This window comes from Drosophila elegans, unplaced genomic scaffold, assembly GCF_018152505.1.
Source record: "Drosophila elegans isolate 14027-0461.03 unplaced genomic scaffold, ASM1815250v1 contig_814, whole genome shotgun sequence".
Taxonomy (NCBI): Eukaryota; Metazoa; Arthropoda; class Insecta; order Diptera; family Drosophilidae; genus Drosophila; species Drosophila elegans.
In genome coordinates this window covers 14,355,075-14,380,660 of record NW_024546167.1, presented here as the reverse complement: position 1 = coordinate 14,380,660, position 25,586 = coordinate 14,355,075, and the positions used below count along the sequence as shown (strand labels likewise).

The 25,586-nt window shown below is 40.6% G+C and overlaps 2 protein-coding genes across 2 annotated transcripts; both read left to right on the top strand.

Annotated features, from left to right (window-relative positions):
* Positions 1-1,419: 1,419 nt before the first annotated feature.
* LOC108149563 (UDP-glucosyltransferase 2) lies at positions 1,420-5,412 on the top strand. Its single transcript, XM_017277201.2, has 4 exons — positions 1,420-1,555; positions 3,558-3,813; positions 3,873-4,319; positions 4,380-5,412. Exons 2-4 carry the CDS (start codon positions 3,558-3,560, stop codon positions 5,267-5,269), a joined length of 1,593 nt encoding a protein of 530 aa, XP_017132690.1. The 5' UTR covers positions 1,420-1,555; the 3' UTR covers positions 5,270-5,412.
* Positions 5,413-9,940: 4,528 nt separating this feature from the next.
* Positions 9,941-25,259, top strand: LOC108149325. Its single transcript, XM_017276789.2, has 9 exons — positions 9,941-10,633; positions 19,943-20,526; positions 20,744-21,479; positions 21,768-22,043; positions 22,105-22,322; positions 22,398-23,930; positions 23,993-24,401; positions 24,508-24,661; positions 24,725-25,259. Exons 1-9 carry the CDS (start codon positions 10,596-10,598, stop codon positions 24,962-24,964), a joined length of 4,188 nt encoding a protein of 1,395 aa, XP_017132278.1. The 5' UTR covers positions 9,941-10,595; the 3' UTR covers positions 24,965-25,259.
* Positions 25,260-25,586: the final 327 nt, after the last annotated feature.

Genomic DNA, 25,586 nt, shown 5'->3' with positions numbered 1-25,586 from the left:
GGCCATTCATTTTCATTGTGGCATGTCCACTGCGATCTTATGAATGAAAATTTTCTTTTTGGTGGCCTTTCCGGGCGATCGTATGCTTCAAAAGTGCCGTTCTTGGCCATGTCTTGAGTTGCCATCAAAACAGCGCCTAAGGCATGGTCGTCCATCATCGTCGCTGGTTTGGGTGAGCACGCCCACGCCCTGCCACGCCCCTTGCCTCACCGCCCCTGTTTGGAGTGCGGTTCCAGCTTTTTGTGACTCGCTTCAATGAAGCGTGCCAATTTTCAATGAAATGTTTCGGCATCTTGTGTTGAGTGTGCCCTTTTTTAGCCGACTTTTGAAGTTCGTTTGGGTTTGTTTCTTTTGCTTACCTCCCCTTTTTCCTTAATTTGTTGCATGTTCTCAGTGGGCTTTTATGACATTTGTGTTATTTTTGCATTTCTCCTGACCATTTGTTTGCCAACCATAAAAAGTCAACAAAAATTATTTATCATTTAATGATATGACTTATCATGAAGTGAACTTGACCGCTCCCAAGGTGAATGCACAAAATACATTTGTATTATACTTGTTATACTACATGTAATTTCCACACGAAAAATGTCGGTTTTACTTTCCGTTTACAAATGAAACACGTTTTTGTCAAACTTATTGTATTGATTCCGGTGAACAAGGAAATGCGGCAAATAATTGGCTATGGAAATTCCATTGTCGAGGCAAGCAGTTTTCTTATTTAGAAATTCGTAATTTATTCAAAATAATGTATCCTGAAGCGATTTCTTATGAAATATGATTTTACTAGGTTTTTGATATGGTCGAACTCAGTAAGGGTATTTGGGTAAGAAATACAGATTAGCTAATTTAAAATTTGAAAACAAAAGCATTGTTTTTTATATTTGTTTGTTTTGTTGATAAGACCAGATTCTTGTTCAGCAGGTTCGTTGTTGTTTGTTGTCAAAATACCCACTCCAATTAATTTATAAGCCCTGTTGTCAAAAGTTCATTGGCCAAGTCTATTTCGCCGTAAAAATGATATGCTTGCAATTTCTGATCTGACGATCGACATGTGAATGAATAATGTATGGATTAAGGTGAAATTGACAGCTTATAATTATTTTGGCAACACTTGCAATCATCTGTAACCGTATTGCAATTATCACAGCACACATACAAGCAACAATCAAACAATAAGATTAAGGCAAACAATGAGCGTCGCCGTCGCCGGTTGATTTACCTCTGTATCTTTGCCTCTAATGCCAGGGCGGCATTAACACTCGAACCCCACAGATGCAGTTAAGCTTGTACTTCTATATGCTTTGTGTATATCTGCTGGCGTCGACTGAGACTTCGACTTCGACTGAGGCTAATGCTGATGTAGTTGAGGTGTTCGGGGCTTCGGCTGAGCCGCCGAGTATCAGTGATAACTGCACTTTGGTGCCCAGTGGTCGCGATTCGCGCAAAATAGCCGTTGAATTCGGAACGTGTTAATTTCGTTTATTTAATTTTGTTTGCGCAAATAAATTCAAAAGCTATTTTTGTGAGACAAAGTCAACGCAATATATAAAAGGTTAATAATTAACCAGGAATATAATATATTATAATATATAATATATTCGCATAAACGAAAATTAAACATTTTTTAAACATCTTTTGAAGAATAAGTAATATAAATGTATATAATCTATCTCTTTCAAAAAGTTCTTAAAATAAGGAAAATATAATTATATATATATAAATTATTAAATTAAATGAAATTATATTTATAAATAGTTCTCTTTAAAAATTGATAGGTAATATATATATATAAAAAGCTTATTTAAAATTATATATCTTATACTTAATTTTTTTGTTACAAAGACTTTTTATAAACTGTTAATCGATTAAATTATACATCTTTAATTGTGGCAATTGATTCGTTAAATAGTAAACATTAGTAACCAGTTTTTATTGCAAAACTTTTAATGCAATGTGTAAGGTCAAGGTTCTAAACAAATTTTATATTACTATTGTTATTTATTTGTATAAAAAAGTTATTTCAAAAGCGGCAAATACTTTCACATTCAACGCACTCACAAAAAATCACTTTTACTTTCAAATAAAAGTTGTTTCGGCACTTCGATCGATCAAATCTCTAAAACTGTTACAAGACTTACCCAACTTCCCAGCACTTACATCATTAAAATAAAATGTTTTTAATTCCCAACAAATAAACAATTAGCGTTGGCAAGCAATAAACAAATTACAAACCAATTATGCCTTAACTTTCAACCTTGACCAAAGCCTCTAAAACCCTACTTAAGCTAGAAATACCTCTTAAATTACACATAGATGCAACTGTGTGCGGTAGCTATTAGCTAATATAAGGAAATACAATTTTGCTATAAAAGTATAACAGTAAATTGCAATGCGAGTTGCGATGACAAAATTATTTCCACATGCGATTTATCAGCACGGCTCAATGACAACAACTTGTAGCATGTTTACTCGTACATATTTAAGTTAGCTGCCTGTTATACATCATCAACCTAAACAAAAAGTTGTAAAGAAATTACACCGCAAAAGTAGCAGGCAGATCTTTAAATGCCCTGCAGTTTTTTCTCTAAGCTATTCTCTTGTAATTAGAAGATACAAATAAATAATTGTAATTTTTTATGGAAATAAACTACTTTTTAACTATAAACAAAAAATGAATTAGTAAAAAAATTTCATTTAACTGACAAAATTGTGCATTATTTTGCATGCCCTTTGACAGGGTAATAAACAAATTAAATGTGAATAAGAGTCGAAACACTAATTTAAAACCAATTAAGCCACACTTCATTTGGGCTTAACCAGCTAAATAAGTCAGGGACAGATATAGTTAAATCTTTTTTTAAAGCTAACAAATGTGGACCCAGTCCTGATTAATGATAAGGGAAAATATAAAGATTACAAAATCAGTCTGGAAAGTCTTTTTAAAACGCGGTAGTAAAAAAAAACCTGTGTGTTGGCCATAAGCTGAGAGCTACCATACAAGGCTTGTAAGTCAACAAGAATGCCGTCTGGGTTACTTAAAATATTAATTGCTAATTTCAAAATGATGAAATTACCTTGCTGCATTTCAATTAGATCTAATTCTCTGTCAGAAAGCCAAAGGCGTGTTCATTTAATAGACTGAATCTGTAAAACACTTAACAAGCTATATCAAAGCTAAGTAGTATATCAGATATGATTTCCGATTAATAAAATTATAATTTAAATATTTACTTATGCAAAGTAGACAAAGAACATATCAACGTTGGCGGGTGTTAAATGTGTTGAATTTAATTAATTATCACTTGTAATAATTTCCCTTTCATCCATGTGCAAGCCATTCATTTTGCAGCTGGAAGATCCAACAAACTAGAAATCTAATTAAAAACACAATAACTTTCAATTAGTAAGTGCAAAACCACTTTGCCTTATGCAAATAACGAAATCAAATAGCGAACATAAACTAATGCTAATCTGACGCTAATAAAGCGACTTTAACCCTACTCGACTGACAATTTAATTGAGGTTGTTAATTGTCAATGTTGATTTCGCATCAGATGGAGATGCAGCTGCAGTGGAAATTTTGGATGATGATCTTCCTGTTTGGACTGCCGGGATTTGGATCTGGCTATCGAATACTCTTCATGGGACCTTTTCCTGCCCCAAGTCATTGGCTCTGGCTGGAGCACTTCCAAAAAGATCTTCTTCGTCAGGGACACCATGTGACCAGTGTCAATAACCATCCCACAAAGCAGCCCCACGAGAATCTTACGGAGATCATAATCAGTCCTTCTTTTGATATCCCCAAACACTGTGAGTTGGATATTATTGAACCACATAACATAACAAATAAATAATGTAATTGAATCTAGTTCCAAAGGAAAACATCTTCACAATGCAGTTTGTAAGCGATTTCAACAATCTGGAGCTTTGGTGGACCATTGGACTCATGACCACGGAGCATGCTTTCAAAGATCCCAAAGTGAAAAAACTGATCGAGAGCAAGGACGATCATTATGATCTGGTCATATTGGAGCAGTTTTTCCATGAGGCCTTTTTGATGTTTGGCAAGCGGTTTAATTGTCCGGTGGTCACCATTGGCACCATGGGCTATGCTGACAATATAGACCATGCAATGGGCATCCTCACTCCTTGGTCCTTGATTCCCCATCTTCTGTTGTCGCATACAGATCGCATGACCTTCAGCCAGCGTGCCTATAATGCCTACTTGTCTTTGTATGATGCGGTCATGAGGCGTTGGGTTTACTTACCCAAGATGCAGCAATTGGCAGAGAAGTATTTCAAGGGATCTATTGATGGTGAGTGATGGATATATCATATTGTAGACCACCAAATTAAATTTGTTGTTTACCTTGAAGGTCCACTACCGCAAGTTCTTGACCTAGAGCGTAATATCTCACTTGTCCTGATCAATGCCCATCGTAGCATAGATCTTCCGAGACCCAGTATGCCAGGACTTATCGATGTGGGTGGAGCGCACATTCAGAAACCCAAGAAGTTGCCCGCTGACCTTCAGAGCTTCCTGGATAATGCCACAAACGGGGTGGTCTACTTCAGTATGGGCTCCTATGTGAAGAGCACCGATCTGCCGCCGGAGAAAACGGCTCTGATTCTCAAGGCCTTCGGTCAGCTTAAGCAGCAAGTGATATGGAAGTTTGAGAACGATTCCATAGGTGATTTGCCCTCGAATGTGATGATCAAGAAGTGGATGCCCCAGAACGACATATTGGCCCATCCGAATGTGAAGCTCTTCATCACCCACGGTGGCATTTTCGGTACCCAGGAGGGCATTTACTGGGGCGTGCCGATGCTGTGCATACCCCTGTATGGCGATCAGCATCGGAACACCATCAAATCGGTGCGGGAGGGTTATGCACGATCTCTGGTGTTCTCCAAACTCACCACCGATGATCTGGTGCGCAATATCGAGACGCTGATCAGAGATCCGCAGTACAAACGCAGTGCTTTGCAGGTCTCGGAGCGTTTCCGCGATAATCCCATACATCCGCTGGATGAGGCCACCTTCTGGATCGAGTACACCATCCGGCATCGCGGTGCCAGGCATCTGAAGTCGCAGGGCGCCTTCATTCCCCTGCATCAGTATCTGCTGCTCGACGTCCTGGGATGTGTGCTGCTGGGCGCATTCCTCGCCATCTGGCTGCCTTGGCGGATGATCAGGAGGGTCCACCAGTGGTGGCTCAAAGGGCAGGCCGCTGACAAACTGAACGAGAGCAAAAAGCGATTGTAGGAAACGACACATCCCTTGACTAGTCGCAAAACAAATTAAGTGTGATATATTAATAGCAATTTAAAATGTAAATATTTTAAAAATCAGAGCTCAACCACAATGAACTCAAGCGGGTTTAAATAAATAATACTAACTAAAAATTAGCTATTCGTGTTTGGGATATATATTTAGATTTTTAATCTACTCCATATTAATAGCAATTTAAAATGTAAATATTTTAAAAACCATAGCTTAACCACAATGAACTCAGGAGGGCTTAAATAAATAATACTAGCTAAAAATTAAATACATGTCTTTTAATATTTTACTTAGTTATTAATGTTATTTTGTTTTCATACTATGAAAATTTATTGACCGCAAAATATTCCACAATTTTCTGTTTGCTTTCTTCTCATCTAAAATAATTGCCTACTTTTGATGGTTTTTGAAAAACACAAGTATTAAAAATCTGTTGCATACTTTTTAGGGCAGATCTAATTAGAAGTGTTTACAGTTTACATGGCGTATACGCAACAGTAATCTCAAGAAAGTCTCGTAAGTTTCCCGACTTTGAGAAACCCGTTACTGAATCCGCATTAAATGTGCGGAATCGTATAAAATATAGATTTAATGATATTTACTTAAACAATTTCTTACAAACTGACTACAAATATTTCACAGTCGTTTGAAATTTGACGGCCAAGGAATTTGATAGGCAAAATTGTGAGCTTGTCCAATTTTTACAACGCGAATATACTTACTTCAACACGAATATATTTACTTCAAGTAATTCAAGTTCATCTTTTAAATAAGGGCACGTTAACTTAATTCACAATTACAATTACAATTCAATCATAAATTTTTACTTAATTAATTAACTGAAATGGGGAAATAGCTTAAATCAAAACAATGAAAAAATGCCAATAAATTCCTCTTAGTTAAAAGTGTTTTGTTTGTTGCCGGCTCAATCAACAATCACGAAGTTATAGACATTCTTGAATCTCATAAAACACCCACACAAAGCACGTTTGTTTGGATTATACAAAGCAATGATGCAGCAATTGAAGCTGAAGTGAAGAACAAAGACATCAAAATAGTTAGACAAGAGATTTCAGAGAAGGACTTTATTTGCATGCAAAAACTGGCACCATACAAAAAAACAAATTTGATAAAATAATATATTTCTGTGTCAAGAACAAGCCAAATAGACTGATTAATTTGTAGTACAGAAATACATTTTTTTATTTAATTTATACCTCGAATTAGCTAAATAAAAAAAAACAATTATATTCTAGCTCTCATATTTTAAAAGCACACTTGTAAACAACTGCTGCACATTCTATTTCAAAGTTTATTTATGGTCTTTAATACTTTCACTGCGTGGCCACCTTGTGGAGGGTTAAAGTGCGAATATTTTATTGCTGATAAAGAGGAACCGGTTGAACTAAGGCTACCCAGTCTGTGTAGGCATCTTTAATTGCTATTCCCGCTGCCGTTTGTCTTCTGTTCGCCGATTATAAATTTTGAATTTGAATTTTAACGACACATAAATTACCGATCGGCCCTTTCGCCCCATCTCTCAGTTATTGAAATTAGTTTGACATAACGTGAACAACATGTCCAACACTTGAGCGACTTTTTGGAGGCAGCTTCTTCTTATTGTTTTTATTATTTTTGACTAACGGAATTTTTACTCTTTTTTTTCTCATTTTGTATATAAATTTTTTTCAAATATCATTAAATCGATATTTATTTATTTTTCTGTGTGCGGCTCTTTTACGTAATGCGTTAAACCGGACCTCGATACTTGGCAGATCTTGACGCCATTTGAAGAGCAGTAAAAAGATCGATTTAGTGCCAGGCACACGATATTCTCGAGGCTGAAGTTTGGCCAACGGCCGCTCTATGACATGAGAGGCTCTTCTGATACTAAAACCGATTTAAACAATTCCCCTTTTCAAGTTCGTAACTTTGGCGCCCAGCACTTACAAATAGAACCGGCTTACAAATTCCCCTTAATTTGAGTTACTTATAAATCTGAATAAAGGATTTTTTAAGGGGTCAAATGCGTCGTATAAAACCCAACATCCGTGTAGACAATTAGCAAGTGTTTGACCAAAAAACGAAAGTAATATAACTTATGCCCCGCCATTGCATTTATTAATTATTGTTAACCAAAAAAATCGTCGCCAGTCGACGATAGCGTCGTACAGATCACATGAGTCTGACCAAAAAAACAACGGCGTCTAAGCAAAAAATAAAAAAAAAAAACAAAAACATAACCAAGCAAACAACTTTTCGATGTTTTCTTTAGTTAGAGCTTTGTGGCTTGGTTCCTGTTACTACTACTATATGCTGCGGCCAAGTTGCAGAGGGCAAACCACACAGTTCGTTAAAATCAAAAGATTAGCATCAAGCACGTGATGCCATCTTGTGATGCCAATTTTTGCTTTGTATTTCGTTTTTTTAGAGAAACATCTCCACAGAGATGCCTCTCTGTGAGTTGGGTTTAAGTTTTGTGGACACATCTATTGTAATTAAGCCAGCGGCCGCTGAAATGGTCGTTTAAATGTAATTTAAGCTCAGTTTTTGTTTTGGTCAACTGAGGTGACAAATTAAGGCCCCATCGCAAGGTCATGTGAGGGGCGTCCATTAGCCATGAAGCGACATCAAAGGGTAAACAGCAGCAGTAAAATAGCAAACAGCAACAAAATAGCAACAAACTAACGACACCGGCTGCAGATCTGTAAAATGTCGTAGCATTTGTCGCCGTGCATTCGGCTCCCGTGCGCTGATTGATTGGAAAGTTAAGGTTGTCTATCATCATCATCATTGAAATGAGGAAAACATAATGTCAGCTAATGCGAGATTATGCAAATCGAAATGCGCTTCTCCAAGCTCTCGATAAATACATTGACCTGCATGCCTGCGGGCTGAGCAAATTCAACACAACACTCTTTTCTTCGTGGGTTTAATGATGAAATTATTCGAAACTGAACACGAAAAGGTGGGGACTCATGTCAGAATGCACTTTCTACAAGGGAACATGTTGACTCTACGGTGTTTTTGAGTTGTTTACAATTTTGGGAAGATATTTTACACAGGTTTGTAGTTGTACACAATTTGGGTTAACGAGTGTGGGAATTTATTTATAATTATTGACCTATGTAATTGTAAATAAGTATACGGAAATTTTAAATTCGCTGGCTACATATAAACTTATTATTTTTAAAAAAAACTTGCTTTCAACGATATAATTAGTATTATAAAAAATTTTGTTAATACAATTACTACTGAATATTGTCATACCAATATTTTATAATTAGCTTTTAGCTTTAATAGTTCAATGTAAAGTTAATAACTGTGTTGTATTTCACAAATATTATAGAACATTAAAACACATTAAATAAAGTTTGATAATTAAAGGAGACCTGATTAATGCTTAAGGTGACTAAGATGATCACAATGTTGGGGAACTGCTGCTTAGTAAAATACGACCGGTGAAACAAAGATGCTGATAATATTCAACAGAATTTCAAATTAGGCTTAACTGTGACGCATTTCAAATTATTGGGTAACAGGGTAGATTTTCGGCTTGAAACTTCACGTGCGTCGATTGCATTAATGCAAATTTCTCTGCACCGAAAATTGTATCAAATTCGTTTGAAGGTCTAAGTGTTTTTGGCTGATTTCAATTAGCAATTCAAGTGTCACCCTTTTATTGATATATGTATTCACTTTTTCGGGGCGAAGCCTTCTTTTTTGATGACATTTAGGTGCTCAATTTATGGCTGCTGGACATGCGCCACCTGTCGGCGGTATTTGCTTGGCATTTTAGCACCTGGCCACTAACCGAATTGTTTGGCCAAACAATTAACTTGGCCAAGTCACCTTTTTTGGTGCCTGGCCATCGCCGGGGATGCCCTACCGCCGATGGATTGCATTCGATTTCTAAATGAGCCGGATTGCCCAATGGCGAGACCTTTGCAGCTGCCTCTGCAACTGAATCTGAATCTGAATCTTAGACTGGAATCGGCACCCAGAGGTCTATGGATGGGAATGTCTAAGCTTACATCACAGCAGGAGACCCCAGACTCGAGACTCGTCCCACAATGAGATGAAACTTGTTTCATCTCGACTCTTTGCCAGCAATAAATATTTGCCTCTTCACTCAGGTTTTATTTCTTCTTTTTGGGGGGAACTTTTGTTTTTGCTTCTTGTGCAAATTACAAAGCGCGTGACTCCTTTCACAAGATGCGATTTGAAATCAAAAGTGCAGACAAAAGGTGTTAAAAAAAGAGCCTCTGACCGCAGTCGAAACAAAAGCGTGAGTTTTTGGCCTGATTTTTGTGGGTCTTTTCATATTTTTCTTCTTCTGTTTTTTTTTTTTGTCTGGTCGGTATTGGTTTGATATTGGCCCTGTCCCATGCTGTGTAGTTGAGTGTACGCCAGTCGCATCGTTTTTACTTTCTCCCCTCGAAAACTCAAGACTCAAAACTCACAACTCAAGCTCGAGAAAGACGCCAAGAGAGAGGGAGCGAGTTGTTGGCCCAGAGAGAGCCCAAAGAGAAGCTTCGTGTCTGTGTTGTTACCGGTTTCGCTATGGGGTGAAGCTTGGCTTACAGCAGATCCGTTTTGGTGTTTGTGTGGCTTGCCTTTTAAGCCCGGCCACCGGGGCTGGCAGCTTTCAGATACGTTTTTGCCTCTGCCGCGTTCAGAGTCCGAGTCGGCTTTATCGTCTGGGTCTGGGTCTCAAAAAGATCTTGGATCTTGGTCGCGGCTATCGCTTTTCCGTTTTCGGTTTTCGGTTTCAATTTCAGTTCGTTGGCGCGATTGCACGGATCGAGTCGTGTGCACCGCTAAAACCACACCGCTAATAAATACATATATATATATATAAATACCACATTTTTGGTGGCCAAGATAGGCTCGTCGCTCTGCTATTCGGATCAATGCTGTGCTCTGCATTGCCAACGTTATGCTAATTACCGAAAGGATACAAATCATAGCATACATCATCGGTTACAATCTCTTTGGCAAGACTCCGTCGCACCGCTGGTGACAAATTCCTCGCCCGGTGCCCAACCCGCCTAATAAGCGCTAGAAATAAAGAGAAACATAGCCAGGAGAACAGCTAGCAACACACATATATATATTACATATATATTTATTTAATATATCAATCAACAAATTCGCAAAACGTGCCAAATATAATTTAAATCTATTTATTTTGTTTAACAAAGAGCTAATAAGTCTAGCTATATAAATTAGTAAGTCGTTTAATTTAAATCCTCATAAAACAAGCACAACAAAGAAAGTTGCCGCAGGAGCAGCCATCGGCTTCAGCATGAAGAAGCCAGAAATGCTGATTAGTTTAATTTTATGGTGAGTTCAAGATTCTTAATTAAGCCATTATTGTTTAATGTGTGATTGTGCCAAGGCAAGCACTAAAATAGCTTTTATTGTTTGCTTAATGTGCGATTTGTGGAGACAAAAACGAGTCCTTCTATAGTTTCAATATTTGAAGATTTAAAATCAGTGATGAAATTAACAACTCCTAATATTTGTCTCTAAATTTTGGTTTCACAAGGACTAAACATTTAAACTGTCCTGAAATTAAGTTTAATTTACGTTTCGTCACTCCCTCAGTTGCTTATTTATTTGCAAGAATATGTTAATGTTGGCTTAATTGTTTGACCTTAGAAACTAGTTTTTTTTGGCATATTTTTGAAGGCGGATTTTTAGCTGCATTTATGCCTTTATTTATGCATTAGCTTTGAGCATTAACGCTTAGGCCAAATGGCCGGCCTACTACAACGAGCCCCACATATATAACGCAGATGGCCATTAAGGCAAATTATAGTTTGTAAGGCATGCGAATACAATTTGGCTGTTTTTTCGGACCGAGCATCATTAATCATGAGTTTTCTAGTCGCCTCGCATTCAACAAGAAGCGTCAACGGAAGTCAGAGATTGACAGAGTCAGTCAGCTTATCACCGAGCGATTCGACTTCCCCGTTTTTATGGTCCTTGAGGCATTTCATTAAGTCTAAAACCGAAAACTGTTTTCAAGAATTAGCATGATGACAATCGCAATCGTCTGCTTATATCTGCATATGAATATTTATTTGTTGAGGGGCGATCGAAAGACAGGCGATCATGTAATATTGATCCGGATTGGATTTCTTTGCTCAGCTCAGCGGTGAAAAATCAATTTGAAAAGTTTCACTTTCATTTTTCACTCTCTGGACTGGGAAGATGCCAACGCAAATCGAAGAGAAAAAGTTGTCAGCGGCAACAAAAGACTCTTTCGCTTTTTATGTTTGTGTGTCGTGCCAGGTGGTTTTTGGAACGGTTACACAATCATGACTTTATTTTCGTTTTCAGTCCGCGCTTTTCGCCTCTTTTTTCGGTTTTTGTGTTAACCGCATTGACATAATTTCCAGCGTAGGCATCCCAAGAAAAGAAAAAAGAAAAGAAACCGAAGCATTTAAACTTTACATAATTTGGCAGGCGTATCCGATTCATAGGCCTGGCAATAAATCTGGCTTTATCGATGGAGATGTTCAGCGCCGGAGCCTAGTTTTAATTAACAGATTTTTGTAACATTCGGCCGCTAAGTGTAGAAAGTTTTCTCCTATCTCCAATCGCATTAATTTGGCGTTTTTGTGTTAATCAGTGTGTGTAAGATATGCAAATTGGAACACGGCGCTAGCAGCCCGCTTATGCAATAGGTTGGATAATCCCCGCCGGCTGGCGACATTGGTGGCCAGCAGACTTACAATTTTAGAGGCCTTGGCCAGCATCTGTGACTTCTTTGGCTTACTCATGCGGCGACGTTCAGAATGCAGCCGAGCAACTTGATTGCTCAGGCAAATTAAGCACAAGTGCTGCCGATCGACGACTGCCGACTGCCGACTGCGCTGCCAGCTGCTGACATTGTCTAGTTGACACACTTAAGTCACTTAAATGTCGTAGAATTCTTACTTAAAGTTTTCTCGAGTGTTTTACAGCATACGAACATTTTTAAAACACTTTTTGACATTTTTTTATTGACTGCGGCGTCAAGGCTTGGCGCCCCCCAAAGGCGATGTCACCGCTTTGCCGAAAGCAGTAGCTTATGGATAAACTTAATTGTGATTTTTGCAAGCGAAATATTTGAAGTAATTTGGAGTATTCGCGTGGGTCGAAATGAAAGACTTAGGCAACGAACTTGAACTGACAATCAGTCTGAGAGCTTCAAACGTAGCAAGGCCAATACGGATGTGGGCGGAAATTTTGAGAAAAAGATGGGACACGTGCTTTAAGAGAGGATAATAAAAGTTCCTAAGCATGGGACTCTTTTTTGAAGGTCAAGCTATGGGAAAAGAATTCAGAAAACTAAAAGAACCCAAATGCTTCAATATATCTTCATCAAAATAACAAAACTAAAATTCGTAAATAGAGCTAAAGAACATAGGAAATGTTAAATCTTAGAACTCATAGAAATATTAGTGGCCCCATTTATCACAGTTTCTAAGCATGATCTTAGAACATATTTTTTATCAAACAATTCCGCATCTTTCCATGGCTCTTCATCATCATTTATGTGTTCTTGTTATCATTAATCTATTTCACAGTCGTCCATTAGCACCTGGCCAAAAAGAAAACCTAAATTCAAACTAAAACTGGCGCCGCCTTTTTGGCCAACACATCTTTTGCATCTAGAATTAGTCAAGATTTTGTCTTATTTTTTGCTGGCTAGAACTGCTTAAAAATCAATTAGCCAGCGAGTATATGATAAATAAGTAATTAACAGAACACAAACAGAACGGCGAGTTCAAGGCTGAAACCAAATCTGAATCTGAAACCGAAACCGAATTCTCTTAGTCGAGAATTCGTTTTTATGTGTTTTTGTAATTTAATTTGCAAGTCTTGCCCGTCTTTCGTTGGTCCGTCATTTATCATATTTATTTCATTCGTTGTTTGCCGTGTCTGAGACCCGTTTTTCTTTTTTTATGCCTAACTTTAATATATTGACTAATTAATCATCATTTGTCTGGACTAGAGATCCAACACCGAAAGTTGATCCAGTGAAAAGTTGAATAAACCTATTTGGCATGTGGCTAGGTGGCAAAATGGCCGAGAATTCCTTTTCTTCCTCGGGCTTCCTGGTGAAAGGCAATCAGAACTAGCGATCGGTGTAGTTGTTGACCCTGAGGGAGCATGCATAACTATGTCGTTGGCCGATTCCAAGTGATTCCATAAATCAAGAAGCCGTTGCTCAACTTGTTTTCTGCTCCGCCAAGAATAATTCAAAGCGCACAAATATTTCTGCGAGTGTCCAACTCTGGCAGCGCCTGTCTGACCACTTTGTTCATTTCTACATACATGGGTCCAAAAAACGGGTTAACCCGAATAAAATAAAAGTATATCGACCAATATGCACAGCAGCTTAAGCCAACAAAAAAAAAAAAGAAAACAACACAAGAAAAATCTAAAAGGAACGGGCTGCCCATTGTCTTATATTCGTTCCCTTGGCTACATAAAAAATGATACAACCAACTGCAAAATATATATACAAATGTATGCCCATGCATACATCTGGTTTATTTGGGTTAAAAGAAATTTTCAGCTCTCTTCTTTTAAAAAAGTAAACGGTACAAGGCATCTGTGAAAAAACTCAAAACAAAATCTGAAGCAAAGAGCCAAAAGCCGAACAGACGAAAGTGAAATTTTTGTTGTTGCCACGCCGTACGACGTAATCAACTTCAACAGGATGAAGTGGCCAACAGGCTTGACTGGGCCCCTTTTTTTCGGTTTTTTGAGTAATTTTGCTGTCCAGCAACGGAACTAAATTTTTGCTAATGTGCCCAACTCTTCAAATGAAGTTTAAAGAGCCTTTTGAGGTTTTTATTTAACACTTGTCTGCTGTGAGCAACCGGCGTCTTCCGTCACTTCAAGGTGCTGCAACAGGTTGCCTTCTTACATAAGTCGGATGAGGATGACAGTGAAGAAGATTATTATGGTGGCTTGAGAGAGCAAAGATTAAAGAGCTTTTGAAATTGTTTAGGGTGTGGCAGAACTATATTTTGATGATAAAGTCACAATAACACTTGATAACTAAACCAAGTTTTTTTTTGGTAAAGTACTTATTTTGTTTTGTCTATGGCAATAGATATAAAACATAGTCTTTAATAAGGTTAAATGTTGACTTTGATATGTAATTAAAATAAAAATTCCAAAAACATCTAAGATTATTGTTTTTAGTCACCTTAAAGCCACCTATGAATGGGTTGAAAGCAAAACTTATACCCCTACATGTTCACGCTTTATTTTACAAATTCTCAAGCTAACTACTCACCATTATAAATTTTTATCTGAATTTTCATACCCAAAAAACTCACTTAACTTTCTCACATTTCACCTTAAATTGCCCAAAAAGATTTCACAGATTTTTGGCTGCTTGCGAGGGCTTCAGAAATTTTCACCATACACACCTGGGTGCGTTGTCAATTTAGGTAAATTACACGGCGATTATAAGCGATCATATCGGTGTTGTCACTTTAATGCGCCATTTAAAGAGTCAAAAAGCCTAACATTTTGCTGAATAATCGACTGCCTTTTCCCTTTTGCTAAAAGGCTCGATGGTTGCCCAACGAGCTATGACCTTGATGCCAGTAAAAAAAGCAACTGGCCTCTGATCGTTAATCAAATGAAAACTCCCAAGCGATTTGCATGCAGGCAACACCCTGTAAATTGGAGAGATACGGGGCCAAAGACAGCTCTTCGAATTGTTTACCAATATCAAGTTGTGTGCACTTTCGCAATGAAAACGAAAGTTACGCCCCGCTATTCGAATATATAGCCGTATGGCCGTATGGCCGTATGGATGTCTGCGGCGCGTGACTTTGCCAGCGTTTACACTTTCTTGCCATAAAAAGCAACGGCCCCATGGGGACACACACTGGCATAGAATTATGATCTTCACGCCACTCGGTTGGCGTTCAAGCAACGTTCAAGCATCGTTCACCAGCAGCAGCCGCCACATGTGCAGCCGCAATAGCAGACTTGGCAATGTAACCAATACTCGAAGCCACATCGATGAGCATGAAAATTGCATCATGCCAGCATTCGACGTTGATGTCGGATGATCATCAAAGTTGCCAATGAGCGCAATGGTAATGAAGTGCACTTGAAAATTTCTGTATGCAGATCTTCAGTTGCCCCGATTTTTTTTTTTTGGTAGCCTATTTCCTCATCTCCCAAGAGAAGAGCAGTACAAACTGGATGAGGACAAGATGTGTTCAATCACGAGTACCATATTTCCCTACCGATTTGTCTAATTTTTTTGGCCTGGTCTACTCCTACCCATTGTGCAATGCTCAGAGCCAAGAAACTGGCTGTGTAATAAACACGACAAAGAAACCACGACGCCAGAGTGAAACAAAAAGTGTTTGGGGAGTGTATTATGCTGATCACATGACCATCACAATCACTTGATGGCAGGAAAATATTCGACTTGCATTGAGGTTGGGAAAACATTCAAGCAGGTTAGACAGGTTATTTTGAGAAATATTGCATGTTTTTTTAAGGAAGATCAAGGATCAAAGAAGATAAGTTAACAAATGTTATTTTGGAAAACCTGTAAAAACTCGGCAAGAAAAGCAAAAACAAAAAGTATAAAAACATTTTCAAATTTTATAAAACTGTGTAAATTATATTTTAAATTTTTTTTCGTTATTCTTGGTTAATTATGTTGGCTATAGCTAATTTCACCCTAAGGAAAGTTTTATTTATTTCAACTTTATTCCACTTAAAAGTTAATTTTGAGGCAGTAGAGTATGTAGGACTCGAATCTTGTTGCAAATACTTTCGCTTTCTTGTTTTGTTCCCTGCGTTGGTGTTAGTAGTTGCTGCTGTCGCTGATGTTGCTGATTTTCCTGCCGCTTGTGTTGGTGGTAGGAAATCATGTGCAAAGTCACATGACGATGACGATGACGATGACGCTACGTGCCTTTGGAGTAATTGCAGCAAGACATGGATGTTGCCGAGGGGGTGTTGCCAGCCACCGACAGGCGTTCAAATACAAAGAAATAGAGATATATAGCTACACTATAGCTATATATATTTGTGCGCATATTTGGCCAGGCGGACTAGTGCGGACTGTTGATAATGAAAACGACGTCAAACGGGCGTTCGCATGAGTAATGCGCATACCAAACACTCGATGGCTTCCGCAATTTTGTGGTTTTTGTTATTAGTGCCGGGTGCCACAGTAACCCATTTGTGTAAGCCTTCTTCAGAGGCATAAGTAATTTTTATATCGGCTGCTGTTGGTATTGCTATTGCTATTGCTGCATGATTTGGCAATTGGCAGCGAGTCAAGTTTGTTGCCTAAGTCTTTTGTTTTCGCGCTGATTGCGCAAAAGCGATTGCGGGTGTTCGGAGATCGTCTCGTTTCTAAGTATTTCCGAGCCTCTTATGCTGCAGCACACACATATGTGGGTAGTGCCTTATCTAAGGCCACTTAACTCATGATTTGCAAAAAAACAATTAATTCGTGACTCTCGATTGCGCACAGCTACCGAACTATCAGCACTTGCAAATTGAACATAAATCGCTTATCGGCATCCGACGGGAATGTATGCAAATCACAAAATAGCATAATTTGCAGCCAGCCAATGCTTGTGCAATATTTATTAAATAAGGCCCCATTAACAATGATATATTGTTGGCAATTGTGATGTGCTTACGCAAGCCACTTGATAGCCAGACAAAAGTCAACTATTTTAGGATTGACACGCGTTCATCAGCTCTTTCCTTCAACTGGTTTGACTTGTTACATGTGCCTTTTGGTATTTTAAGAGTTCTCACTCACGTGTTTTGTAATTGCCAATCGATTGACCGTATGACTAAGCAGCGATCGTAAGCCGACTGTAAACAAAATGCAAATACCACGAGCTGCTTGGGTTACAATGGGTTTATGCATCTTAATAATAAGCTTCAGGCAATGTGAACACAATTACCCCGAAAGATGTCGATGTGACCGATAATCGAGTGCGATTTTTACGAGGAATTTGACTCAATCAAATTCTTATAAAATCATCTCTCTGCGATTACCATACTGGCCGCTGTTTCCGTTTGCCGACCAGTCAGCTGAACAAACCAAATAAATGTCAAACAAATAAATAAATTTCGCCGAAAACAAGTTCAAGCAACCTCTACGCAAATCAGCAATCAGCAATCAGAAATCAGAAAAATTCCCTCCATCAAGCTGAAAGGCTTATGACAACTTAAAGCCGATCTCTGCTTCCGTTTGTCCACGGACTGATTGATAAACCCAACACGAACTTTCCTTTTCAATATATGATTTATTAAATTGTTGAACCTTTTGGATAACAACAAAGTGAGCGCTCGATAAAAATACGATACAAATGAAAAAGAAATGCTAACTATTGATGTCATAATGCTGTTAAATAACGTATACGCCGCATGTGCCGTGCATTTCTATTTGCGGTTTTTTCGACCGCCGTTTGTTTATTTGTTTGTTTAGTTTCATGGGTGCCATCAGTGGCGCGAGGCATGACACACATTTTTGCATTTCAGCTGGTGACATAAATACCAGACGACCCGCTCCGTGCCGCATAAAAGCCATAAACAAACAAATGTAAATTGCCAGCACTTCTGCTTTCGCTTTCAGCTCAGTTTCTGCTTAGTTTTTTTTTTATTTTTTACACTTTTTTGAGACATACTTACTATACGTGATGGCAGTCGGGTTCTGCAAAAGTACAACTAAAAGGGGATTACCTCGTGCCCGGCAATAAATTAACTTATGTGTGCCAATTGCCTGCCTGCCGACTGCTGCCTGCATATTGGCCAATGGACTTTTCGACTGGCCCCAATGGGCAACCACGCACCTGGCAAATGGGTAATCGCATTACGAATTATTTTCGGTAATCGTTACTTCATTTGGCATTTCTTTTTTTTATTGCCAGAATCGCTATAATGGATTATGTTTTGCAAGGGGTTTTTTGTGATTGCAAATAAATAAATGAGAAACTGACCTAAATTACCTCATAATGACCAAGATTAGATGTTGAAGACGCCACACCTAGTAGATCTCAGCCATGAAAAACGTTTCCATAATTAAGTTAGCCATTTCCTACGATTATTTCATCAACAAAATAGATTTATGTGGCTCTTGAACTCTCAACAAGTTCATTACCTAAATATAGCTATCTCAAATCATTAAAATCGACTGGAATCTTTCAAGCTAGCCATAATCTCGTGCGGTCACTTAAAAGGTACCAAAAATACAAAAGCCTTGAACATTCGTCTAAATAACCCGAACGAAATACCACAAATTACGTTCAACTTTTAAATGAGTGCTAAACAAAACCTACGTTGATATAACTCAATACTATAAGCGAAAAATAAAACCAATTAAACCTAAATTGAAACCAGAAAGTTAACTCTGTTTGAATATCATTTAGCTTCAGTGGAGTTGGGCAAAAATGTATGTAGGGGAAGGTGAGGACGTCATTAGGCGGGTTCTAAAAGCGGATCTTCTACGCCCACATCCACCAGATTGTAGAGTGTTGCATAATCTCGGATCTTGACGTCAGGCGCAAGTAAATTGCATATTGTTGTGTTGCTGTTGACAAAAGACTTCAATTCGGAAAATAATGTCAATGCAACCACAAAAGAAACTCCGTCACGTGAGCCGAGGCGGCTGGCCGAAATCAATAGAAGAACATAATGACAGGCCAAGTGCGGCATAATAAGCCATTCAGCCAGTCAGTCAGTCAGTCAATGCCTTTTGGGGGCAGACACCGTCATTGTTCATAATTCGAAATTGATTGGTTCGACAGACGTTTCTCATATCCGGTTAGCAGAAAATCGCAGACCTACGCCTCCTCTATTATATAGCTTTTTTATTTTTTAATATGCATAGTATTCAGTTTCAGTTTTCGTTGTCTGAGTCTCGTTTAATTAACAGTGTGAGCAAACGACGGCGATGTGAGAAAACTTGTAATTAAATGCCGGAAAATGCAATGCGAGTCAATGAATGAATGAAACGGAGACGATTTCGTGCAAATTAATAACACGTGGTCACCGCTTTTGGGATAAACCTTTTTGTGATAACAAAATAGTAGGAAAAACCTCTGTCAAAGTTTTTCATTTCTTGGGTAAAGCCAACAGTTTAGTTAAATGAGTAAGCTAATTGATAATAGTTTTGATGAATCAGCCTTCATAGAAAATGTATTTAACAGAGTACTGGATGCATTTATTTATTCAAAAGCTATATGGAATTGTTTGGCTTCATTGAATGGGGATTGCATTATTTTCATATTGTTTCTTGATTAATGAAAACTAGTTTTTCTTATGTATTCCTTAACAAATTTTCAATAAATTATCAAAACCCAATGTTAAGACATTAAGTCTTGAATTAGTTGCTGAATTTTAAAATTCTTGTTTTTAAAGGTCATAGCTTAGATATATTAGTTAAAGAAGTTTGATGTTTAGGGGCGAAATTAAATAGCACTACAAGTTAAACCTTTTATTTTATGTGCTAATCACTAAACATTACAATAATTTATCATATAATTTAACAAAATAGCATAAAAACTTTTTAGGGATTGTTATAAATATTTTTTTAAAATTTGATTTAACCATTTCATAAATTTTCCCTTATTTTCCTATGTTTTCCAGGTGCCTTTGCGCTCCGAGTCTGACACTCCGTATCCCCGAGGACCTTGAGAATGCCGCCATCAATGCCCTGAGCTCCGAGCGGGCCCGTTCCCTGACCCAATGTGGATCCTCCTCTGCGGAGGGCGAGAGCAGTGTGGCCGGTGACTATGATGTCTGCCCGCCGAGCAAGTACCGCCAGCCAACGGCCGAGTGCAACAATGTTTCCCACCGCAAGTGGGGAGCCCGTGGAGACATCTTTCAGCGTCTGCTGGTGGCCGACTATGCCGATGGTGTTAGCCAGCCAAGGACCTCCAAGGGCACCCATGCCCTTCCCGATGCCGAACTGGTCATCGAGCAGCTGCAGCGTCATGTGGAGGGCGAGCTGCGCCACGCCCACATCACTGCCATGCTGCCCGCCTGGGGTCAACTGTTGGCCAACGATCTGGTCGAAGTCGGACAACTGCCCATCTCCGGAAAGTGCTGCGAACGCGACTCCGCCGTCAAGGATCCCAGCGAGCTGCAGCAGTGCTTCGTTCGGGCAGGACCCGATTGCAAGGAGTACAAGCGATCGGCCCCAGGATTCGATTTGGAGGCTTGCCAGAAACGTAGGTTTTCAGAAAATATTAGTTTTAAAATAGTTCCTATTTGATTTAAATGCATTTTATTTAAGCTAAATATGGTTTAAATAAAAATTAAATCTTCAAATATTTAATTAATATTCAACTGAAAAATTTAGAATCTGAATACCAAATTGTGGTTACACTTTAAACCCTAAATGTATTTTACACTGAAGTGCTAACAATAATTCTATATTTTACATAGACACTCGCCAGCAGATGAACATTGCCTCGGCCTACATTGATGGCTCTGGACTGTACGGCTCCACTCGCCACGAATTCGACCAGCTGCGCACCTACATCAGTGGTGGCGTGAAGGTGGAGTCCTGCAAGTACTGCCAGGTGGCCGGAGCCACTGGAGCCCTGCATCGGGCCCTCCTGCAGCAGCACAACAACATTGGCGAGCGGATGGCGCACATAAATCCCGATTGGTCCGAGGAGGATGTGTTCCTGGAGGCCAGGCGCATCATTACGGCCACCATTCAGCACATCACCTACAACGAGTTTCTGCCTCTGGTTCTGGGCCAGGAGACCACTGCCAAGGAGGGCCTCCGACTGACTGCCGAGAAGCACTCGAGCAACTACTCCAGCTCGGTGCGGGGAGGCATCTACAATGAGTTCGCCACCGCCGCCATGCCCGCCTTCTGGAGCATGTATCCGCCCGAGATGCTGGCCAAAAAGATGTCCGCCGAAGAGCTCCTGTCCATTGCTGCACTGCAAAAGTCCCTGGTGCCCAGTCAGACAAATGCCGAGGGCTGGTCCGAGTTGGCCTTGGCCGTTCATCGTGGCCGTGACCACGGAGTGGCCTCCTATGTCCATGCCCTGGATCTCTGCGAGCATCGCTACGCCGCTCAGAGTGGTGCCAATGTGACCTTCGATACTTTGGCCCAGGCCTCCAACATTCCCGAGGAGTACATCACCAATCTGCGTGACATTTACCAGTGAGTTTTATGGCACTTTTAAAGATCAAACACCATTTTGAGCTGGATCTTATAAATACCGGTTCGTTTCGGTTTTTTGATGCAATTAACTGGAGTTTATTTGTATATTCTTTATACAAAGTTTATTGTTTTATTTAAATTCAAATTTGTTTATTAATTTATTTTGATTTTTTTTAATCTAAATTATTTATTTACAAGTTAAATTTTAATAAGAAAATGTTATGAGCCTTTTGTTTCTTGAGAAACCTCTCTAAAAAATCAACTAAATATTTATTTTACACCCTTTAGAAACGCTGAGGACATTGACCTGTTGGTTGGTGCCCTGCTTGAAGAGCCAGCGGTTGGAGCTCTCTTTGGACCCACTATTAGCTGCCTGCTGACCCTGCAATTCGAGCAACTGAAGCAGACGGATCGTTTCTGGTATGAGAACGAGATTCCGCCCTCATCATTCACCCTGGAGCAGCTGAAGAGCATTCGTCAGACTTCTTTATCTGGTCTGCTCTGTGGCTCCCATCAAGTGAGCACTGCCCAGTCCAAGGCTTTCATTCTGGAGGACAACTACCTGTGAGTAATCTAGAGTTGCACTTTAAAAATCAGAAATTCTAAAACTTAAACTCTCTTTTAGGAACTCAATTTTGGACTGCGACCAGCTGCCCAAGTTCGATCTAAAGCCTTGGCAGGTGAATCCCGAGGATGAGGTGCATGTGGAGCATGTGGAGGTGGAGCCGGCGACCAAGGAAGCCATTGCCGAACTGAGTCCCGAACTGATTGAGGCTGCTGTTGAGCGGGCCAAGCAGGAACTGGAGGAGCGCAAGCGTTTCGAATACGAAGTGTGGCGTACCAGTAAGTGTATAACAATAAATAAGCTACTGAGAATAGCTAAATAGCTAATTTTAAATTTTATTTTTCCTTCACCAGAGGGTGGCATTAGTGCCCGTTCTCCCGATGGCACCGCTGCCTCTTTCAGCAAGGCCAATCTGGCTGCCCTGAACCTGGCCAACTCCTCGCTGATCTTCGAACTGACCTCCAACGAGATCGTGAAGAGCCTGAATCATATAACAAGACGCAAGCGTCAGATCTTCAACCCCAATCAGAATGCCTTCAATCGCAACGAACTGACGGATACCCTGCAAACGGTGGACATAAGTGGACTACTTGGTGGTGCCCCGAAGCCGGAGGACGGATGCCCCGAACCCAACCAGCAGTGCGATACCAACACGCCGTTCCGTACCATGTCGGGCAGGTGCAACAATCTGCGCAATCCCAACTGGGGCAAGTCGCTGACCACATTCTCCCGCCTGCTGCCCGCTCAGTATGAGGACGGGATCTCGGCACCCAGGCTCACTGGCGCGTCTGGCACCCAGTTGCCCAATCCCCGGACCATTTCCACCACCATCCATCCGGATATTTCCAATCTGCACACCCGCTACTCCCTGATGGTGATGCAGTTCGCCCAGTTTGTCGATCACGATCTGACTTTGACGCCGATCCACAAGGGCTTCCATGAGTCCATTCCCAGTTGCCGACCCTGCAACTCCCGCCAGACAGTGCATCCCGAGTGCAATCCCTTCCCCGTGCCCGCTGGGGATTTCTATTACCCCGAGGTGAATGTGACCAGTGGCGAGCGCTTTTGCTTCCCCTCGATGAGATCGCTGCCGGGACAGCAGTCGTTGGGACCGCGTGACCAGATCAATCAGAACACTCACTTCCTGGACGCATCCATGGTCTATGGCGAGACCACGTGTCTGTCGGCGAAGCTGCGAGGATTCTCCGGGCGCATGAACAGCACCCAGGTGCGGGGCAAGGAGCTGCTGCCACTGGGTCCCCATCCCGAATGCAAGTCCCGCAACGGCCTGTGCTTCTATGGCGGCGATGATCGTGCCTCCGAGCAGCCAGGTCTCACTGCCATCCATACCTCCTTCCTGCGCGAACACAACCGGATTGTTGAGGGTCTGCGCGGCGTGAATCCCCACTGGAATGGCGAGCAGCTCTTCCACCATGCCCGCAAAATCGTCAGCGCCCAGGTGCAACATGTCGTCTTCAACGAGTTTCTGCCCCGCATCCTCAGCTGGAATGCCGTCAATCTGTATGGCCTGAAGCTGCTGCCGCAGGGCTACTACAAGGACTACAACCCGTCCTGCTCGCCGATCGTCTTCAATGAGTTTGCCGCCGCCGCCTTCCGCATTGGCCACTCTCTGCTGCGTCCCCACATCCCGCGTCTGAGTGTCCAGCATCAGCCCGTGGAGCCGCCACTGCTGCTGCGCGATGGCTTCTTCCGCATGGATGCCCTGCTGCAGCCCGGAATCATTGACGAAATCCTGCGTGGTCTGGTGGCCACTCCCATGGAGACACTGGATCAGTTCATCACCGGCGAGGTGACCAACCATCTGTTCGAGGATCGCAAGATTCCCTTCTCCGGCATTGATTTGATTGCCCTGAATATTCAGAGAGGTAGGGTTATCACTTTTATAGGTCTATATAATCTCTATAACCTTTAAATTGTTTCTCCTCAGCTCGTGATCATGGCATACCGTCGTACAACAACTACCGTGCCCTTTGCAACCTGAAACGTGCCACCAACTGGAACGATTTGAGCCGTGAGATACCCACCGAGGTGATCAACCGCTTCCAGAAGATCTATGCCAGCGTGGATGACATTGATCTGTTCCCCGGTGCCATGACCGAGCGACCACTTCAGGGCGGTCTGGTTGGACCGACTCTGGCCTGCATCATCGGCATCCAGTTCAGGCAGCTGCGCAAGTGCGATCGCTTCTGGTACGAGAACCAGAATCCGGAGGTCAAGTTCACCGAGGCTCAGCTGGCTGAGATCCGTAAGGTGACGCTGGCCAAGATCGTGTGCGAGAATCTGGAAATCACTGGCGACATGCAGCGTGCTGCCTTTGATTTGCCCAGCAATTTCCTGTGAGTATATATATATACATATATAATCTTTGGCCTTCGCAAGTTTTCTTCCTTTCTTGTTTAATGTAAATTTCTTTATTAATTTTTCTTATTTTTTGTTTTACAGAAACCCACGTGTGCCCTGCGCCTCGATGGCCCAGATTGACCTGAACGCCTGGCGCGAGAATGTCCAGGGCTGTCAGATTGGCAACCGCAATGTCCGTGTGGGCGAGTCCGCCTTCCCATCGCCCTGCACCAGCTGCGTTTGCTCCGCCGAGGGGGTAAGCCATTAAATGTCCTTTAAGGTGAATTATATTCTTAATCGTTGTTTTCCAAACTTTTAGGCCCAGTGTGCCTCGCTGCGCATCACCGACTGCGGCCAGTTGATCCGCCAGTGGCCCAAGGAGGCCATTCTGCGGGACGAGGTGTGCAACTCGCAGTGCGGCATCTATTTGACCGGCCAGCAGGCCAGCGGATTCAATCCGCAACAGCGACAGGGTCAGACCCAGCCACGTGTGACCCGATCCCGCAACCAGAATCTCTTCAAGTTCCCCGACCTTACGCCCTTCATTGCTTCCCTGTAAGACGAAGGAAACGATTCCAGGAGTGAGCAGAAGCGATTAATAATGACGCATTTTGTAAATAACTCTTGCGTTTGTACATAAGTTTCTTTGTTGTTTGCTTACCTAAAGACTTGTCCAATGCATGCAAGCGAGATCTATATACATATACTCGCCAGTTCTGTAAGTCGTAAGATACAAAAACTCTCGGCCCAATCATCAGACATTCGCTACTCGCAGTGTCCTAGTTATATCCTAATTAAAATTACACCTTAACTATTAACAAATTATAATAAACACTTATAGTGAGTGAAATAATTTTCGCTGGTTGTTTGTTCTTAAAAAAAGACTATAACTATTGGTTTAGGTCACTTTTCTAAAAATTAATATAAGCAGTAATATCAGAATACATTATTTCCTTTAAAGAAAAAGGAATCTGCCAAAAATCTAAAATTAGTTTAAATAATATCATTACATTAGATGTTGCTCAAAGGTAAGATTTTATCTTTTCACTTAAACAAATTTTTAAATACGCAATCGCAATGAAACACAGTTTTTAGATATTTTGTTGCTTTATTTAGTTTTGCCTTGTTGAACATGGTCCTTAACAGCAAATATTTTGTGTATTTTCGATAGGTTTCTCTAT

Excerpts from the sequence above, each read along its gene's own strand:
- LOC108149563 (XM_017277201.2), top strand. The coding sequence starts at position 3,558 with ATGGAGATGCAGCTGCAGTGGAAATTTTGGATGATGATCTTCCTGTTT. Across the intron at positions 3,814-3,872 it reads TTTTGATATCCCCAAACACT|TTCCAAAGGAAAACATCTTC; the intron begins GTGAGTTGGATA and ends AATTGAATCTAG. Across the intron at positions 4,320-4,379 it reads TTTCAAGGGATCTATTGATG|GTCCACTACCGCAAGTTCTT; the intron begins GTGAGTGATGGA and ends TTTACCTTGAAG.
- LOC108149325 (XM_017276789.2), top strand. The coding sequence starts at position 10,596 with ATGAAGAAGCCAGAAATGCTGATTAGTTTAATTTTATG. Across the intron at positions 10,634-19,942 it reads CTGATTAGTTTAATTTTATG|GTGCCTTTGCGCTCCGAGTC; the intron begins GTGAGTTCAAGA and ends TATGTTTTCCAG. Across the intron at positions 23,931-23,992 it reads TGCCCTGAATATTCAGAGAG|CTCGTGATCATGGCATACCG; the intron begins GTAGGGTTATCA and ends GTTTCTCCTCAG.